This window comes from Malaclemys terrapin, chromosome 6 (genome assembly GCF_027887155.1).
Source record: "Malaclemys terrapin pileata isolate rMalTer1 chromosome 6, rMalTer1.hap1, whole genome shotgun sequence".
Lineage (NCBI taxonomy): Eukaryota > Metazoa > Chordata > Testudines > Emydidae > Malaclemys > Malaclemys terrapin.
In genome coordinates this window covers 101331597-101349483 of record NC_071510.1, presented here as the reverse complement: position 1 = coordinate 101349483, position 17887 = coordinate 101331597, and the positions used below count along the sequence as shown (strand labels likewise).

Genomic DNA, 17887 nt, shown 5'->3' with positions numbered 1-17887 from the left:
GTTGCTGTGCCACAGAGAGTTTATACTTGACAAATCAAGTGTGCAACATGGATAGAGCTTCAAAACACAGATTTTGGAGCCAGAAATAGCATTACTGCCAAGGTCATGTATTTCAACTAGACCGTTAGTCAGATCAAGATGATCACTCTACCAGAAACCATGCTTCTAATGGATTTTTTTCCTTGCAAAAAAGAAAGGAATGTTACATATTATTTTGGGACTGGAATAAATCATTTATCTGAACTCTTGCTCCCAGCCGGTTAATACAGCATAAAATCCAGACCCCAGTGCCTGGCCCAGGTTACAAGGCTGCTCCGGTGAGGGTTAGAATCCAGTGGTTAAAATATCTTATGCAGGGAAGGAATGGGAGCATTCATGAAGAGGCAAATTCCTTGGCCCTGCCCAGGCCCAACCAAGACCCATGTTCTCCTGCATGCAAATAGATGGGCTCCATGTCACTCACCTGGTATGCACCAGTCCCCATTGTACAGCACAACCACAACGATTCCATTGCACAAAGAACAACAAAAATCAGATTTTTAAAAAATCCATTGGCTTAGAGAAAATTCAGTCTTCAAGGGAACCCATTTTCCCCAAAAAAGGTTGCTGCTTCAGAGCAGAAAGAAGCCTAGAACCAGAACTATATAGAACTAGACAATGGAATGGGAACTAACTGAACGCCATCATTCAAGGAGGATTCTCTGTTTAAGTTCATATTTAGGTTAATTTTCTGAAACGGCCAAATCTGGTCCCATGCACAAAACCCATTTACACTGGCTTTGTTTGAGGGCTTGGGGATGGAATTCCCACTCTGTGCTTGAAAGCCCAATAAGAGTTGATGCTGTAGGTGTCACTACACCCAGAAGAACAGGTGACTCCTCAGTGTCACTTTGGGGTCGTTACTAATATAAAGCATGTACCGCTTTGACCTCCAATCTATACTTGTTTCTAAGTACAGCCCCCTCGTGGGATTATTAGACGATAAGCAGTTGCACAGAAGCAGTTTGCCAGCGGATATATGTAGTCACAGTCCCCCTGTTATCTTCCCTCTCCTCACCTGACCCAGTCCAACACCCCCCCCCCCCCCCCCCGCACAGCCTCTCAACAGCTTGCCCATAGTGGAACTGCAGCTGGATTCAGGGGTGGATTTGACCTTACACGGTAGATGTCACATTGAAAAATGTAGTGTAGGGAATTCTATGGTTTTGTAGCAGAAGCTAATATCTGGGTTGTTGGGTTTTTTTCCCTCTAGGCTGATGGGACTGAAATCTCGTGTCAGATGGGCACTGGCCATAAATTAGTAATTTGCCAAGTCAGCTATCCTGTTTTTAAAGTGGGACAACAGGTACTGCTCAGATTTTGTATTTAAGTAAGTTTGTTATTCCTACCACAATGCTTATAAAAGGATCCCCCTTCACAAATAACAAGCACTGTTTTCTTATTAATGATTTGGTTAGATTCAAACCTCACTTTGGGTTACATGTTGCCTGTTCTGATGATGCTAAATAATGACCCAAAGATCCTCCAAGCCCACAGGGCTGGGGAAAGAAGTGGCTCTGTAGTATGCGTCTCCCTACTGTAACGCTGCATCTCTGTGAGGGACGGGGGCTGGGGACAGAAGGTGAGAAGCAGCCAGTCTTTATGATATTCTCCCCTGGGCACAGGACAGATTTCCAGGCAAGATGATGATGGTATTCATAGTGATTGGGAAAGAAGGTAGTGGGGAGAGTGGGGGAAAGATTAAGAGCTCTGTTTTAGCCATGTTTAGCTTGAGCTGACAACTAGACACCCACCAGGAGATTTCAAAAGACTGACTGAGATGTTAGTTTGGACAGAAAAAGACAGGACTGGGGTAGAGAGGAAGATCTCAGAGTCATCAGCACAGAGATAGTAGTTGAAGTTGTGTTTGTGGATGAGATTACCCAGAGATATAATGTAAACTGGGGGAGAGAAGACCGAGTCTGTGGAATCCCCACAGAAAGTTGGAGGATCGATGAGGAGGACCCAGTTAGAGAGGCTGGAGGAGAACCAGGAGAGGACAGAGTCATGGAAGCCAAGGAATGAAAAGACTTCAAGAGCAGGAGCATGATCAGCTGGGTTGAAGGCAGCTGACAGGTCAAGGAGGATGAAGATGGAGTAATGGTTCTGAGATTTGTGTAGGAAAAAGACATCAGAGACTTTGCCCAGAGCAGTTTGTTGAGCTAGGAATTCCTGCTTGGTTCCATCAACATTAACTCCCTCTCCAGGGCTGCAAACATAACCAGTTTGTGGGAGCTGTGCTGCCATGGAAGAAGGGGTAGTCCAGCACCTGAAAGGAGGTGTGTAAATCTCAGGATAGCCAAGGTTTTAGGAAGCCCATCCTCTTCTCTGTTCCCCTGGGGCAGGAGGGAAATAGTCCTCTCATTCCATGACAGAGTAATTTGGAACAATGAGAAGCTTGCCAGGTAGAACAGAAACGTTCCCTCTGCTGAGTTAATGCTTAAGAATGTATATAACCCAAATAACTTCATATTTCATTAACGACCTTGGCACCAACTGAGAGTGTGCTAATCAAGTGTGCTAATGACACAAAGTTGGGAGGCACTATCAATACAGAGAAGTGAATATTATACAGGAAGAATTGGAGACCTTGAGGACTGGAGTAATAGAAGTGCGTTAAAAATTCATAGTATGAAGTGCCAGGTAATGCACTTAGGGACTAATCAGAATTTCTGTAATACATGAGGGGCTCATCAGTAGGAAACAACAGAGGAAGAGAAAGACCTGGGTATCTTGGTTGATCATAAGATGACTATGAGCCACTACCGTGATGTGGTCATGAAAAAATGTGATCTTAAGATGTCTCAAGTAAGGTACTTACAGTAGAGATAGGGAAGAATTAATGCCATAGTATAAGGCACTGGTGAGACCTCATCTGGATTATTGTATACAATTCTGGTCACCCATGATCAAGAAATATTAATTTAAATTGGAACAGGTGCAGAGAAGAGCTACTAAGAAGATCAGGAGAATAGAGATCCTATGTTTCAAGAGGATGGTTTGTTTCACCTATAAAAATGAAGGCTGAGAGCTATGCTTAAATTTCAGGGAGTCGCAGTCCTGGGAAGAAAAAAAGTAAAGCCCAAAGGCAGGTCACTGAGAAGTGCAGAGCTTCTACCAGAGCTGCTGCCTCAGACTGTGCCCCAGGCTCCTGCCACTGCCTCATGCAGTGCTCTGCCTTTGTCCTACTCCTGCATGGGCAGACAGCACCCAGGCATTGGTGTGTCCATCACACTCAATGTTTATATGCAGATAAATAATTATTATAATTAATTATATTTGTTTGTAAGCACTTTAAATTTGCTTATTGTATAATCTGTTTGTTTATTTCTGTTTATCTTTTGTTTAGGTATATTTCGATATTAATTTTGACTTTAATCTAAAAAATCTTCAGGATATGGCAAAAATAAGTTTTCATGCTTTGAGGTAAAGTATATTCTGATATAATAATTTCATTTAAAAAGCATCCCCTGCTACTGCTGCAGAGTTAAAATATAATAAGTTAACTATGATTGCCAGTATAATTTTTTTAAATGTAATTGTGAGTTATAAAACATGAGTGAACAAACTATGTTTTTGATCAATAGTGAAAGTAATGAAGAGCAAGAAGCAGACAACCAGGTCTACCTGTCAATTCCTCTGCGGTATGATGCAGAAATTCACTTAACAAGGTACGCTGAATAAAGAAAAGTATCTGTCATTTTTGTCAAAGGTATTTGAACATAAAGGTCCCTCTGAGAGACCTTATGTCAAGGTTCCCCCCCACTCTGAACTCTGGGGTACAGATGTGGGGACCCGCATGAAGGACCCCCAAGCTTATTTTCTACCAGCTTAGGTTAAAACTTTCCCAAGGCACAAATTCCTTTCCTTGTTCTTGGACTGTATTGCTGCCACCACCAAGCGATTTACACAAAAATTCAGGGAAGGGTCACTTGGAATCCCTATCTCCCCAAGATACCCCCCCAAGCCCCTTCACCCCCTTTCCTGGGGAGGCTTGAGAATAATATACCAACTAATTGCCTTAGCAAAGTGAGCACAGACCAGACCTTTTGTCTTCAGGACACAGAAATCAATCAGGTTCTTAAAAGAAGAAATTAATTATAAAGAAAAAAGTAAAAGAATCACACCCGCAAAATCAGAACGGAAGGTAATTTTACAGGGTATTGAAAAGATTTAAAACACAGAGGATTCCCCTCTGGGCTCAGCTTCACAATTACAAAAACAGAAATAAAACTACCTCTGTAACATAGGAAAATTCACAAGCCAAAACAAAAGATAATCTAACGCATTTCCTTGCCCTACTTACAATTTCTGTGGTTTTAGATGGATTATTCCACCTATATTTTCAGGAGATGTTATACCTACTTCCTTCTCCCTCCATCTGGAGAGGAACAACATAAGAGAACAACAAACAAATCTTTTCCCCCCCAGATTTGAAAGTATCTTCTTTCCTCGTTGGTCCTTCTGGTCAGGTGCCAACTAGGTTATTTGAACTGCTTAACCCCTTACAGGTAAGGCGATTCACTACAGCTGCCAAGGAGGGATTTTATGCTACTGCATACATAAAGGTTCTGGGAAACTTTCATTGCAGAGTGCATCAGCCACTTTGTTAGAAGCTCCCGAAATGTGTTGTATTTCAAAATCAAAATCTTGGAGAGCTAAATTCCACCGAAGAAGTTTTTTGTTATTTTCCTTGACGATATGAAGCCACTTTAGCACAGCATGGTCGGTCTGCAGGTGGAAACGCCGTCCCCAAACTTATGGGCGTAGCTTCTACAGAGCTTACACAATGGCGTAACATTGCTTTCCTGTGATTGACCAGTGGCTTTCCCTCTCAGACAGTTTTTTGCTGAGAAACATGACAGGATGGAATTCTTGATCCGGTCCTTCCTGCATTAAAACTGCTCCCACGCCATGCTCAGACGCATCTGTGGTTACTAGGAAAGGTTTGTCAAAGTCTGGGGACCTTAGCCCAGGGTCAGACATGAGTGTTGCTGGTAGAAAATAAGCTTAGGGGGTCTTTCGTGCGGGTCCCCACATCTGTACCCCCGAGTTCAGAGTTGTGTGGGGAACCCTGACATGGTGGTAGAGGTGGAATTTTATGCTACTGCATACATAAAGATTGTTACCCTTCCCTCTATATTTATGACACCTTAGATTCACTATCTTTATTTGGCTGCTGTTAGAAATTCCTGCTTTATCAAGTACAGGAAAGGTCGTCTTATTCTCTTTGTATAATGGCATTGCTTTTAAAAAGAAAAATAATAAAAAGATTAGATATGTAGCTACACAACCCTTAATACATACTTAGCCAGGTACAGATATTATAGGTGCTCAAATACTGCAGTCGTGGCAACCATATAGTTACCTAGATAGGTAATGCTGGCTGTAACATCTGTATTGTAGCTAGGTCAGCACAAGAACCACCAACAAAAGTGCTCTGTTTTTAATGATATAATTAATGTACAGTATATACAGTTGTGGGCTTGCTGGCTCAAATGTATTGAAAGCCCTCTTCAAAATGGATAGTTTGCTTGGGATCAAGGAAAACCTCATCATCTAGGATAAACTATTTATGGTTATATATGATGTGCTCATGCAGTGAACTACAGGTGAAGGAATAAATATATTATCTATCTTTGTGTAGTGCTTCATGCCAAAGGTATCCCAATGACATTTATAAACTTAAACTGATAGAAAACAACAAACAGCAATCACTCCAAACTCAACTTTTGAGGTGAAAGGTCGCCTCTGCTTAAAAGTGCACAGCAACAATGAATTTGAGGGTAGTTCTACACTTATGGTGGCATGTATAATACAGACACTGCATCCCAGCTAGCACGGATATAAGTAGCAGTGTAAACACTGAGGCACTGTTTAAGTGAGTAGAGTAGAGTGCCCGACACATTTGAACCCTTACGTAATACTTTACACAGCTCTCTATGCACCCAAGCTGTGCCTCCCATGTCTACGCTGGTTTGTTCACAGCTGGAGCCTTTCCCTGCCTCAGTAAAAGAATCTGACAGCAGAGAAAGACTGGCAGAGGGGAGGCAGCAGGAAAAGTCTCCAGTCTTCTTCTGCAGTAGGGAAAGACTTCAATAGGCCCCCCTTGACAGAGCCCTTTCCTGCCACAGTGAAAGGCTCCAGCAATGGGAAGATGCCAGAGCCCTTGTGCATGTAGCTACATGTACCTTACATACTATTGCAAGTATAGGCAAGTTTAGACAAGGTCTGAGAGATTAATTTTAGAAGAATTTGGCCCACAAATACAGTGGCCAATTTTAACAGCCCCAATTTTGCGAAAACTATTACAATATCTTGAAAGACCCAGATGTGACACCTCACCAGGTGTGCCAATTCTAATGAGTCTACATTATATTTATTACACAAGTTACAGTTTGTAATTGATGTAGTTTAGTTCTTCACCTGATCTGTATCCAGTGCCGTTAGATACATCAGGATTACGTCCCAACAGCAGGATGAATCCATGAGTTTTCTCCCAAAATGTTTGCTGATCAGCTCAGCCTTATTTGTATCATTCCATGACAGATATTTTCTTCTAAAACACCTCTATTCTGTAGCAAAATTAGTGTTAAAATGTATGTGACACTTCATCTGTTATCTTTTCAATAATCAGCATTTCCAAAAATCCCTGGATAAAAAACATTCATTTTTTGTTTGCAGCAGCAATAATATATTCCTTGTTTAATGTGTATATTTTAACATCAGTGGCAAATTTTTCCCACTTCATGGTATTGCTGTGCTGCACTACATTTCAAATCCTCTTTGAGATTTGGGCTCCAATAAGAAATTTCTTGTTTCTTAAACAACTTTTTAACATTAAACTAAAAAAAGGATACAAATAATTGAATCTCTTCTTCTTACACTTCTGAACTTTGATTCACTGATTTATAATGAACCCAAAAGCATCCAATTACATAGCTGCCAAATAAAAATCTATTGTTTTATGGTTGATTACCAGGCTTACCAACATAAATTTCTATGAAGTATATTCTGATCGTAATATTCCTTCCACTGTGAATAATTTTGAAGAGATTGGTCCTGCGTTCAATTTTTCGGTGAAGGTTAGTAAACATTTTTGGAGATGAGACAAGATCTTGCCTTTTATCTATAGTCTGTACCCAAAGAGCAGACAAAATGATGGTCCTTGGTATGTTTTACTGTGCTGCTTTATGAATCTGGTCAATGAGGAAAATGATTCACCACCATAATGCAGAACCTTCACTGCTTAAAGGTAAGATTTCCATTTAGTGATGGGCAATCTTATGCATGTTTGGTTCTCCAATTGCTCACATTAACCCAGATCTTGCAAAGACTTACGTATGTGCTTACCTTTATGCACTCTTAGTAGTGAAGTCAGTCTATCAGTTCCTCTGCAGACAGAAATCAACGGGACTACTCACAGTACATAAAGTTAAGCACGTTCATAAGTCTTTGCAGGATTTGGGCCATTGAAATAAGACACACTGTTCAAGGAGGTACATGAACAAGTCTGATTATTGATAACAGTATTGGTTATGTAACTCTGGAAAAAGTTTAGCTGCAAATATGCAGCATGGAGGAACCTAAATTGGTTGCAAATATGTAACATGGTGGAACCCTAAATTTAATGGTAACAACTATTGGAATGTAAATGTAACCTATCTTGTAGGTTATTGGATGCGACAAAATATTTGCTTTTCCAGAAGTGTTTTATGCAACTAATTAAAGTTTTGTTTAGAAAGCAGCCAGGTATTCAAAATCATATGGTATAAATTACTTTACATGTAATGCTGGTATAATGCAATTACTGCCCAGTTAGAGATAAGTATAGGTATCAGAAAAATTATTGCAATGAAAGCAGTTCAGAGTTTTAATCAGTCTTAGAGCATTCTGATGTTCTTGGTATAGCTGAATAATTTGTTTGTATCCAGTTATAGCTAAATAAATTAATAACTAGCTCTTTTCTATTTAGGTTACAATGGGAAGCATTCCAGTAAAGGTGGCTTCTGTAAAAATCCATTTTCCACAGTCGACTAAAGGAAACAATCCTCTGATGTATCTAACGGCACTGGATACAGATCAGGTGAAGAACTAAACTACATCAATTACAAACTGTAACTTGTGTAATAAATATAATGTAGACTCATTAGAATAATGGTATAAGAGCTGAGACCTAGGATTAGACAGTCAACAAGGAGTCATGTTGTGATATCCTGAGCCTGCATTTCAATGTTTGTATTGATGTTGTCTCCATTCACTGGTAAAGTGGCTCCTCCATCCTGAGAAGAGGGAAACTCTGCCCTTTCTTTCTTTTCAGTCCTAGTTGATAGGAGAAAGAGGTAGGATGCTCCCAGAGGTAGGCATTAGCCTAGGACATAGGAGTCTGAATTCATGTCCCTACTCTGCCACAGGCTTCCTACATGACCTTGGGCAAGTCACTTAGTGACTCTGTTGCTCAATTCCCTATCTGTAAATATGGGGATAATAGTATTGCCTAGTGTACCTGTCAAGCACTGGTGGGAAAAATGGCATGTAATCACATAATTAAAGTTTGTAACATAATGAAATAAGTGATTTCCAAATAGGAGTATTCCACTGATTTCAATGGGACCAGGATCTCAACTTCAGTGTTTAATAAACAGCCCCATATCTGGGACTAGATTTAAGCATGTGTTGTTGTTAAGACTGTCAGGAATGGAACAGGCTCCTTCATTATTCTCCATCCAGAACATACTAAGAATATTGCCCCCAGGGAAACTCATCTTATCTGAATGCACTTCCTTTATGTACGTTGAAAAAAAACACAGTCCATAATTAGTGTAGACAATGTTTTCAAAATATTTCACACCTACACATAGGTCAAAGGTCATGTACTTCTCAACTGGACCCTCTTTCAAATCCTAAATCAGTGTGTAAAATTAATAAACATAAGCTAATTTTTCTTAGAATTACCAAAAAATATTAAAGCAATTTAATTCTGAATTGTAAAGGAAATCAATACATTATCAGTATTTTCCAAAAGCATTCAGTATTTTACACACACACGTGAACGCACATAAAATCACCCTTATCCTTCCACCAAGTATAATTCTGCATTTTCTTTTTAGGCTGGAGGTGTCAGTTGTGATGCAAAGATTAATCCTTTGCAAATAGGAAAAACATCTTATTCTGCATCTTTCAAGAAAGAAAACTTCAGAGCTGCAAAAGAACTAGTAAGGAAAAGCTGTGACTATAACATTTGTTGTCCCAATCCTGCATTGTAATCCAGATAGGCAGACCTCTGTGCCATGCAGGGCCCTCTTGGCATCAGTGGTGCTCCACACATGCTCAGCAATCCACCTCCATAAATCACAATGCAGTATAGGGGCCTATAATTGTATTGTGTTGCTGTTTCCTCCTCCTTTGTAATATATTTTTCTTTCGACAGCTAAAATTTCTGCAGAGTAACCACAGCCCATTTTCCACTGCATATTACTCTGTGTGCATGCATGTATGTATTATTGTGTATGTGCAAATGGTTATCTCTTTTTCACAGAACAGTCCCTAATATTACTCCTTGCAGCTCACTCAGACTTTGGTCTTTCTGCTGCTCGTGTCTGTCTAGTTTAGTTTATTTTAGCTTTTCCTATAGCGACCATCTGACTATTAATATTGCTCCAGTCTTTGGACAACTGAGATCACTAACGCTGACTAAATTAATCTAAACCACCTCAGAAATAACTATAAAAATATGCTTATATAACATTAAGGATCTATGTGAAATGAGACTTCTGGCTGGAGGAGATCCCTCTGGGTTAGGGGTGAAGTATGAGTAAACTTTCACTTATACTGTTCATACTGTATCTGCCCTATAGATAAGCAGGGGGCTTTAGCATGGGTCGCAAGCATTTAATTAATACATACAGAATAACTAAGTTAAGAAACTTGTGCAGCAAGGACCAAGTTTTGAATTAAAACTGTGGTATTTGTTAAAGTGAATTATGCTTTTTAAAATCCTACTAATACCTCTTTTTTCCCCTTCTCTGAAAGAACTGTAAGAATACGCATTGTAATACAATTACATGCAGTCTGAAAGACCTCACACTGAAAGGAGAGTATTTTGTAAATGTGTCTACCAGAATCTGGAATGGGACCTTTGCAGCTGTAAGTAGTATCAGGTACCTTTTGATGGAACATGTACGTCATGCTCGCTGATATTTTTAAAACTTAACACTGAAAGCGCTCCTTCCATAGCAATCCCTTCTTCTTCTTCTTGTTTTACATTATTTTGTCTATTATCCTAAATAAAAAATTTGGAACTGAAGCTGAAATAGATATTAAGTCTGTGTAACAAACCATTTAAAATATTAAATAGAGAGAGAGACACCCACTGAGGCATTGCAGCTACAATAGTGACACAAATCTTCCTCGATGCTGGCACATGGTGTTTGCTTTTGCAGACTGTCCTATAAGCTCAAGTAACCAGAAACTAGAATTTCCATAGAGCTGAAAAAGACAACACATGACAATAAACCACTGAAACAAGGTGGGTGAGGTAATATCTTTTATTGGACCCACTTCTGTTGGTTGAAAAGAAGCAGCTTACACAGAGTGCTTCGTCAGGTCTGGGGCCAACACGGCTGCAATAAATTATTGTGAAGTCATATTATAATCTTCGCTTTTGAACTGCAGCAAACCTTTATTCTGGCTTGTCAGGATTTTTTATTATTATTTTTTTGCAAATTTGTTTTACCTTTTATTCCAATTTGTATCTATTTTTATTTTTAAGATTTTTATTACTTTATTTTAACCTATTCAGCTGTGGGGTGGTCTTCCCTATGTCCAGGGGCTTGTCATCCTCCTTGCAGCCCTGGCTTGGGGTCTCTTATCTGCCTCACCAGCACCGCAGCCTTCCCCACACCTTGTGCTTACGGGGATTGGGTGTCACTGGACCTGCAGCCGTGCAAGGAGCCCTCTGCAGCCTTGCTATCATAGCCCCTCTCCCTGACTCCCATGTCAGCAGGGCTGCAGAGGACTCCCTGAGATGTTGCATGGCCTGTGACACCCACTCCCTGAAGGCGCAAAGTGAAGGGGGTAGGCTATATCCATATCCAATGGATATTTTATTCATCAATTTCAGTGCATCAGCTGAAATCAACATTTACTGATATCTATGGATTTAAATCGAATCCTGCCAAGCCTGCCTATATTGCATTCATTCTAATCACTTCAAAGTACCAAAAGCCCAGAACTTGATGCTATCATTAGTGTAGTCACTTATTTTTCTTCAGAAAAGGTGTGTACATTCAGTACAAAGATATAAAAACCTTTTGTTTGGTTTTTTAAAGGGTCACTTGTCAAGGAAACAGATCCCAGATTGAATTTTACAGTATGCTTAAAATATCATTTAAATAATAATCATGACTATCACATCTTAAACTCCCACATGTCCTCCCAGACATAACACTAATCATGAAGAAATTATCAGCCCTCTGAAATGAAACAATGTCTGTCTGTCAGCTAGGCAACCAACCAAAACTCTCCTAACATTCTGGGTTTGTTTGCAGTCTCAGGCATATGACGCACTGTCTGTGTTCTGTCTGCCAAGTCTTGTGACTGGGTATTGAAATTTACAAGCAGGATTCTTGTAAACGTCAATACTTAGACCATTAAAAAAAAAAAAAAAAGCCCTCAGGTCAGACTGATAGTGTAATAGGCTTATGAGAGTGTGTGAATCAAGAATCTGCCTGCCTTTATAGTGTCCTTTTTAAGAATGTATTTATTTTTTTGATGAGCTGAACCAAAAATATTTGGATGTTATTTTAGATACACAAAAGGTCAGAATAAAAGGGCGTAAATGGCTGTGCATTGAGAGAGCAGGAGAGGTAGCAGGTAATGCTGGCTTCCCTCTAGCAGAAAAAAATCTGTTACGATTTCCCCTCTCATCTCATGGCCGCATATCCTCCGTTTGATTGTCAGTACTCCAGCATGAACAGCCTTTTTTGGATGGCACTGCACCTCCATAATCCTTTGCATTTAGAATGACAGGAATTCTGTGTGAAAAGGATGAAGGGTATGCATGCATCTGTGAAGCAGGAAAGAGAAAGGAGAGTGTTCTGAGGAGTCGACAGTCAAGTAGAGAACGATGACATTCAAGAGATAAAAGGACCAAATATTTATCCTATCTGGGATAGCTTCTCCAGTACTGAATGCAGTAGTTGGAGTTCTGCCCACATTCCTCTACTAACACCCAACCAATTCCTACAGCACTCCTTTAGTCTGATATCCCTGTACTGTTGGTCGCATATGCAGTGTTACATGGAACACAGTCGTACTGAACTGGCAATGTTTGAACTCCTGTGCAGGCTTCACTAGTACTGGAAATATTAATGGAAGGAGATGGGATCTCTGGATCAGGCACAAGAATACTTTTTAAAAGTATTCCGTTTTTTACCTTTTTCAGTCCAGAAAGAGTGAGGAGGGTCAGATGCTGAGGGATGGGGAAGAATAGATAGTGCTAGGAAAAAGTAAAGAGAAGAAAAGCAGAGAGAAGTTGGATAGAGACACAGAGGAAAAGGAAGGGAAAAGCACATTCTCATTTTACCCTTCTTTTAAATGCCAGAAGTATGTCCCCATCCTGTGCTATATTGCCTTTCCATTTCTCCCCTTCCCTCTGATTCTCTGGCCACCTTCACAGCTAAACAGCAGCAGACGTTTTCAAACAATGACAGATATTTCAATATCTTCTTTTCTCTGAACTATATGATGAAAATAGGGGTTTTTTTAAATAAAAAAGTCTTTATTAACGGTAAGCACAGCAAAGTTGAAGTCTGCATTACTGGCATATTTATTCATTACTTTCCTGTAGATACTGGATCAATAAGCTATGGCAAATATAATTCCAGTTTTCAGAATACTATAATATTCTTTAGCTCTAGAGTATCATTCACTTAAGGAGAATTATTTTAAAACATCTTCATTATAGGAATGCTTGATCAGATGCTTACAAGTTTATTTTTCTATTGCAGTCAACTTTCCAGATGTTACAGCTGACAGCAGATGCAGAAATTGATACGCATAACCCAGAATTATTTGTAATTGGAGAGAATACCCTAACTGTGAGTGTTGTTCAATGAAGTGTTTTCTTTCTTTATATTTTACTATATCTAAAGGCTAATATTTTATTTTAATGTCCCTGAGAGGACATATTTAATAATCTTTGTGTTCTAGTGACTCTTATCTTAAATACTCATTGTCGTACACACTGCTATGGTTTAGAATGTTTCTTCCCAAGGATTTAGTTCATTAATATGTAAATTTAAATAGTTTTGGGAAAATGCTTTGTTACAACAGTAGAAACAAAAACATCTCCTTCCCTTGGTCTGGGTATGTGTTGACATTACTTAACCTGGAATACTGGTTTTGTATATCTTTTTAGAGAACTTCCTAGTCCATCTGATCCAAAAAATAGATCTATTTCAAGACCTTTGGGGATTAGAATGCAACTCAAGAAACAAGCTAATAAAGGAGTCAGCTTAGTGATAATAATGTGCATCAGCACCCAGTTGCAGCTAATGGAAAATCCAATTAAATATGTACTAGGGCAGTTATTGATTGACCTATCTCCAAGTGGAAATAAGGCCAAAGCACAGTACTACTTTTGTTGTCATTTTTCCCATGAAACGTTGCACTTTGTAAAGAGATTCTAAATGGGTCCATTTGTACTCAGGCATATATTCAGTTCCTGGAGAACTGCTGAAAAGAAGAGAAAGTATATTTGTGGGTTTGAAGAATTTCACCCTATCCCCAAAAGAGTAGATGCCAGTGTTTGGACTAGCATGATACTTGGAGTGTCCTAGATCATATGACATGTATATCTCAAATCTCTTTCTCTTTGTTGTTACCCTAATTTAATTCTTATACATAAATTATACCAGCAAAACAAGATCATGAAACTGATTGTAGAAAATGTTATGTGTGATTAAGAAATTAATCCTACATGAATGTAAGTTTCGTATGTATATACAGTAGGGCTGTTGATTAATTGCAGTTAACTCACGCAATTAACTCAAAAAAATTAATCGCGATTAAAAATAATTAATCACGATTAAATGCAATTTTAATCGCACTGTTAAACAATAGAATACCAATTAAAATGTATTAAATATTTTGGATGTTTTTCTACATTTTCATATATATTGTATTCTGTGTTGTAAATGAAATCAAAGTATATATTATTATTGATTACAAACATTTGCACTGTAAAAGATAAACACAATAAATAGTATTTTTCAATTCACCTCATACAAGTACTGTAGTGCAATCTCTGTGTGGTGAAAGTGCAACTTACAAATGTAGATTTTTTTTTTGTTCTTACATTACTGCACTCAAAAACAAAACAATTTAAAACTTCAGAGCCTACAAGTCCACTCAGTCCTACTTCTTGTTCAGCCAGTCACTAAGACAAACAAGTTTGTTTACATTTACAGGAAATAATGCTGCCCTCTTCTTATTTACAGTGTCACCAGAAAGTGAGAATAGGCATTTGCATAGCACTTTTGTATCTGGCATTGCAAGGTATTTACGTGCCAGATATGCTAAATATTTGTATGTCCCTTCATGCTTCGGCCACCATTCCAGAGGACATGCTTCCATGCTGATGACGCTCGTTTAAAAAAAATGCATTAATTCAATTTGTGACTGAACTCCTTGGGGGAGAATTATATGTCCTGTGCTCTGTTTTACCCACATTCTGCCATATATTTCATGTTATAGCAGTCTCGGATGATGACCCAGCATGTTGTTCATTTTAAGAACACTTTCACTGCAGATTTGACAAAATGCAAAGAAGGTACCAATGTGAGATTTCGAAAGATAGCTACAGCACTCGACCCAAGGTTTAAGAATCTGAAGTGCCTTCCAAAATCTGAGAGGTACAAGGTGTGGAGCATGCTTTCAACAGTCTTAAAAGAGCAACACTGCGATGAGGAAACTACAGAACCCGAAGTACCAAAAAAGAAAATCAACCTTTTGCTGGTGGCATCTGACACAGATGATGAAAATGAACATGTGTCAGTCTGCACTGCTTTGGATTGTTATCGAGCAGAACCCATTATCAGCATGGACACACATCCCCTGGAATGGCAGTTGAAGCATGAAGGGACATATGAATCTTTAGCGCATCTGGCACATAAATATCTTGCGATGCCGGCTACAACAATGCCATGAGAACGCCTGTCCTCATTTTCAGGTGACAATGTAAATAGGAAGTGGGCAGCATTATCTCCTGCAAATGTAAACAAACTTGTTTGTCTGAGCGATTGGCTGAACAAGAAGTAGGACTGAGTGGACTTGCAGTCTAAAGCTTTATATTGTTTTATTTTTGAATGCAGTTATTTTTGTACATAATTCTACATTTGTAAGTTCAACTTTCATGATAAAGAGATTGCACTACAGTACTTGTATTAGGTGAATTGAAAAATACTATTTCTTTTTTTTTTTACAGTGCAAGTACTTGTAATAAAAAATAAATATAAACACTGTACACTTTGTATTCTGTGTTGTAATTGAAATCAATATATTTGAAAATGTAGAAAACATCCAAAAATATTTAAATAAATGGTATTCTATTATTGTTTAACAGTGTGATTAATCGATTAATTTTTTTAATCACACGATTAATTGTGATTAATTTCTTTAATTGCTTGACAGCCCTAATCTACAGTAATCTTCTATGTGTCCAGCATTATAAGTCTTTGATCCATAATTGAGTTGTGAGAGGTTCGGTTACAGCAGCATGTGTTCAATAGAGAGTTAGAAAAATATACATGGTGTGCAGAATGAATATTGGAAGAGTGTATGTGTGTCCTCCACTTTTTAGTGATTCTAGATCACTTGAAAAAAATATCATTTATAGTTCTCTTAGGGTGAAATCCTGGTCCCACTGAAATCAGTGCAAGTTTTGTCACTGATTTGAATGGTTCATATTGCAGGTGTGATTTTGCCCATATTGTAGTGGTTGGGAGGCGGGGGGGAGATGTTAGTTTGCAATATTTTTATTTCAAAGGACGTTTCCTCCAAATCAACTGGACCCTCAAGTCTCCCTGCCACCAGAGGTCTGTATGTAAATTCAGGTTTTCTCCATCTCTTTCTCTCACTTCTCAAATTTTCCCCTTTCCACGTCAGATGGTAGCACGCCTGGCTGAGAATCCCTTACCAAATAACTTACATTTTTTTATTTTTTTGATGAGATATTTTGTTGAGATATTTAAGGCGTCTTATGCACCCTTACTCCCTTGTACCACCCTACAAGCTGGGCCATGGTTTGGCCCTAAGAGAGTGCCATTTGAATGTAGTGACTTTTCAAAGTGTAGAGCTGCCTTTTAAAAGGAGGCAGCTTCAGCATTATTTTAATATCCGTAACAGTTCCAGTCAACCGTCACATAAAAGCAGCTTTTCCTCTATTGCAAATTAGAGAAGCTTGTTTTCAGCACAAATGAATTGAATGTTGTCCCTGAGTAATTGGGTGGAGAAGCTTTTTAGATGTACTTGGTATAAGAAATCTTCAGATTTTTTCCAGTTAGAAAGCACTGCCAGTTGAGAACAAAGTATAGAAAGTTTACCTGCTAAAATCATTATTGTGGCTGTTCATGCATTTTATAACTGAAGATTGTTGCAGTGAAATGGATACACATAGCCACACCTAACACAAAAACAGCATTCCAATAGTAAATCATTGACGTGTCAGTGTGGCTTTCCCAGAAAGCTTGAGACTAAATTCCATCAGACAAAGCTGAGAGCAAGCAACCCTGAAAAAATACATTGCTGTGGTTTATCAGGTTTCACAGCAAGCAAAACCTGTTCCCATTATAACTCTTTATAAACATTAACTACTCCCATATGAAAATTTAAAATGTGCCTCCAAAATGTTTAAAGTTCCTGAAACTTGCAAGTAGTATTAATCAGAAGTGAAGTTTATAAACCTTAGACAAAGAGGTCTAGAAGAGCAATTGTAAATATCCATCCAAGTTTATAATCAGACTTAACCCATGTACAACTAACTAGTTCCATGGTAGCTGTCACCTGGAAATGAGTTAATTTCAAGATATTTTGGGGGCTCTGTATTCAAATAGTAGGAGATCTTCTGACTGGTGAGAAGCATGGCAGTGTCTAGGAACTCAAGGGAAGAGCAGATCCCAGCACAATTCCACCTTTTCTGTCCTTCCAACTTGACCCGCCTCTTGCTGCTACTTCAGGCTAAAAACTGGTAGTGGAAACCTGGCTAACATTAAGGGCATTGAACAACTAATACAGATCTCAGAGTAGTTTCAAGTAGGGTGTTAGGACCTGCAAGCAAAGAGCAGGAAGCCATCCGCCTGCTGGGATGAGAGGATAATGTATGAACTTTCGTGTGTATGAGCGAATAATGTTGCCTTCTTGTGTACTACTGGCTACTACTGTCAGTTTGGACTAGTTCTCTTTTAGCTGAAGTAGCAGAGGCCTTTGTTTTGTGAAGATGGAGGACCAGACCATCCCAGTTCTAGTCCCAGCCCCAAGTCTTTGTTTGTGGGTATATGTGATTTATCTAGCAGTGGTCTCTGTCTGCAGTGCATGGATTCACTGCAGAAGGATTCTCATTAAAGGAAGGAGAAGGAGGTGATGAAGATGAGATTACTCTTCCTCTTTGTTGTGTGAGCTCTGCAGAGACCATCTTGTTATGTGTTTGTATGTCACCTAAAATGATGGCACCGTCATCTGTAACTGGGGTGCCTACGCACCATCACAATGCCAATATCTATTAATAAAAATAGGAAATAGCTATTAACCCCAGCAAATCAGACAATAATTCTGGTGCAGCCTTTTGCCA

General features: G+C 38.9%; 1 protein-coding gene across 1 annotated transcript in view; it reads left to right on the top strand.

Moving 5' to 3' along the window:
- The window catches only part of ITGA2 (integrin subunit alpha 2), a 105525-nt gene that overhangs the window by 80759 nt on the left and 6879 nt on the right, over positions 1–17887 (top strand). Inside the window, exons 21-28 of the mRNA XM_054032893.1 lie at positions 1253–1345; positions 3389–3465; positions 3627–3710; positions 7022–7124; positions 8015–8125; positions 9150–9254; positions 10072–10185; positions 13050–13139. Of these exons, the coding sequence (XP_053888868.1) occupies positions 1253–1345; positions 3389–3465; positions 3627–3710; positions 7022–7124; positions 8015–8125; positions 9150–9254; positions 10072–10185; positions 13050–13139 (777 nt within the window). The remainder of the gene's footprint in view (positions 1–1252; positions 1346–3388; positions 3466–3626; positions 3711–7021; positions 7125–8014; positions 8126–9149; positions 9255–10071; positions 10186–13049; positions 13140–17887) is intronic.